Source organism: Gavia stellata, chromosome Z (genome assembly GCF_030936135.1).
Source record: "Gavia stellata isolate bGavSte3 chromosome Z, bGavSte3.hap2, whole genome shotgun sequence".
NCBI classification, from domain to species: Eukaryota; Metazoa; Chordata; class Aves; order Gaviiformes; family Gaviidae; genus Gavia; species Gavia stellata.
In genome coordinates, this window is record NC_082637.1 from 79,281,359 (window position 1) to 79,283,981 (window position 2,623).

The 2,623-nt window shown below is 48.6% G+C and overlaps 1 protein-coding gene across 1 annotated transcript; it reads right to left on the minus strand.

The window, feature by feature from the left end:
- Positions 1-1,030: 1,030 nt before the first annotated feature.
- On the minus strand, positions 1,031-2,230 carry PGAP4 (post-GPI attachment to proteins GalNAc transferase 4). Its single transcript, XM_009822017.2, has one exon. It carries the CDS (start codon positions 2,216-2,218, stop codon positions 1,031-1,033), a length of 1,188 nt encoding a protein of 395 aa, XP_009820319.1. The 5' UTR covers positions 2,219-2,230.
- Between the last annotated feature and the right edge of the window lie 393 nt (positions 2,231-2,623).

Below are 2,623 nucleotides of genomic sequence, written 5' to 3' on the forward strand. Positions count from 1 at the left end.
TGCTTGCTGCCAGGAGCAGTTACTGAACCACTTAGGCTGAGCTGTGAATTACAGCTCCAAAATGAAACAAGGATCCTGCACAATAGCGGCACCTGATCTAACCTTTCCTTTGCCTCTGGGCTGATGGGAAGTCAAGGTAAATTCATGTTGAATGTCTAAGTCCAGTCAGCAACTGATGTGGCCTCTTTTAATGACCTGGATATGCTACAACTAGTGATGATACCAACCAACACAGTAGTCATCCTGTGTTGTTTATAATGTCTGTAATATGTCAATGAAAACATGCATTTGTGACCTGGCTGTGTAACATCAATGGCTGTTACTCTGTTTTCCTATTCCTACATCAGAGGTGACCTTTAATGAAGCAGCAGAGGGTTTGTTTTTAAGAGTCTTTGTTCCAAGAAAAAGGAGTGGGAAGGGTGGAGGTGCAGATAGATAGGATCTATAGGGAGAAATAGTAACAAACAGAGGCTTCGTAAAATGTGAAGAATCTAGGCGAAATTCATGGGAAAGGCACATAAACCACTGTTGCTTTTGAAAGGTCTGCTCAAAACCATGGCTTTGGAACAGACAGAGGTCAGAGATCAGACCTTCCTAAGGATGGTAAAATAAAGGTTTTTCCTTGTCACTAGCTTAAATTTGAAACATTCACTTTGTCCAACATTTCTGTTGCCCTAAGCTGAGGATTTCTGTAACCAAGGTAAAGGAGAGTAGGCAGTATAGCTGTTTATATTGATGTGAGAACTTTTCCCTAGGAATGATTAAGGAGGGTAGAGAATCCACACCCTCAACTGGAATCTTCCACTCCCCTCCCACATGGTACATGGGGATTAGTTCCAAGCATATATTTAACAGGGTCTGCATGTACATAAGTTTATTTTTTAAGAAACTTTTTTTTTTAAGAGAGTTACTCTTTGTCCACCTGGAGGCACAGGATGCCCAGTGTGAGCAGCACAACATCTGAGTTTGCACACTGTCTCTGCCCAGTGGCAAGTTCTCTGGGCTTTGTGTCTGGAAAGGCGTGAACAGATCACAGCAGTTTTGGGTTGTCGTTTAGCCGAAGGCTGGAATACATTCCCACGTGCCGGACCAGGTTGGGTTCCACCACATAGGCGTTCTCCCCCTTAGTATGCAGCAGTGAGTAGAGGGCAATATCCTTAGCAAAACCCTGGCGGCAGTGCAGCCCCTTCAGGTAACCTAAGGCACGGCGGGCAGACGGAGCGGAGAAGAGCATGGCAGGCGTGCAGCATTCGGTGACGGGCACGATATTATACAGCGTGGGGGCCAGCCGGCGCAGCTCCAGCATGTAATGCCGTCCCACCAGCTCTGACAAAGCCATACTGTACAAAGCAAAGAACAAGACAATGGGCCAACTGAGGCTGGGGCGCCCAGTTGCCCAGGAGTACACACAGTTCAGCACGGGCCCCAGAAACATACCCAGACCTAGCCACTCAAGGATTCTCATTGGTTCAGGATTGAAGTAGCGCTGAAGCCTCTCAGGATGGTAAAGCTTGAAGTAGAGTGCATCTCTGAGGTATGGTTTGGAGAACCGGGCCAACAAGAGGTGCTGCAAGACAGCAAATATCTCCTCCTCTGGCACAGCATCATCTTCCACTATGAGGACATATTCTGGGTTGTACGCCAACAGCGACTGCTCAAGGCAGAAGACGTAGTCCTGCTTCTCCTTCTCAAACTGGTTCACTCTGGGGTCAGGGTTCTCACCAGTTTTGTCACGACTAACCATAGGAAAGAAGCTGCTCAGCAGCCTGACATCCTGATGGCTACTGGGGTCTGACTCCACATTACAGAGGAGGATGCGGTGGCTCCGGCAACGTGCACCACATTTCTGGAGGAGGCGGTGGAAGCTGGAGGCTACTTGCAAGACATAGTGGAAATCATTCCGCCTCTGCACAGTGATAATGGTGACCAGCAGCAAGGGCTGGAAGGCGTCACTGCCAGAGGCCTCAGAGGCGTTGGGTATCTGCAGCTTCTCAAAGTAATGGAGAGCAGCCTGGCCCTCCTGCTGGTTCTGCTCCAGGAACTCCTGGCTCATGGGGTTCAGATGCCAGCGCCGCAAATAGAAATAAGAGTGGAGGAGCCGGTGGCAAATCAAAGGTGCAAGCACACCAAATGTCACCACAGTCAGTATGAGGAGATGGATAAAAGGACTGGACCAACGGCACCACCTCCCATAGAGCTGCCAGGCTTGGTGTAACATGGCTGCTGCAGGAGGGCACCCCTGCTCTATTCATGCCCTCATTCCTTCACTTCCGATGCATCCTCCCTGGATTGCAAGGTATCACTGGGGCAGTGGCTGCCAAACCTGCACAATTTGTCCAAGCCTAGACAGGAAGAAAAAAGATGGTTAATGAAATAGGAACTGTCAAATTGGGAAGACCGTGATTTGAGAAAATGGAAAGCTGAGGGCTAGTCACTGATTAAGCCAAAATAAAAGGCCCCTGAGGAGTCCTTTGTGGTGGGGGCATCACAGAATTGTCGTGGGAGGTTGAAGAAAGATGAGCCAAACTTAAGTTTCCAGCAAAGTGCCCCTGAGGCCTTTTCAGCATGTAGGAGCTTTGATCTGGCTTAGCTAGATAGGAAAGACTTTGCTGTGTTTGTTACT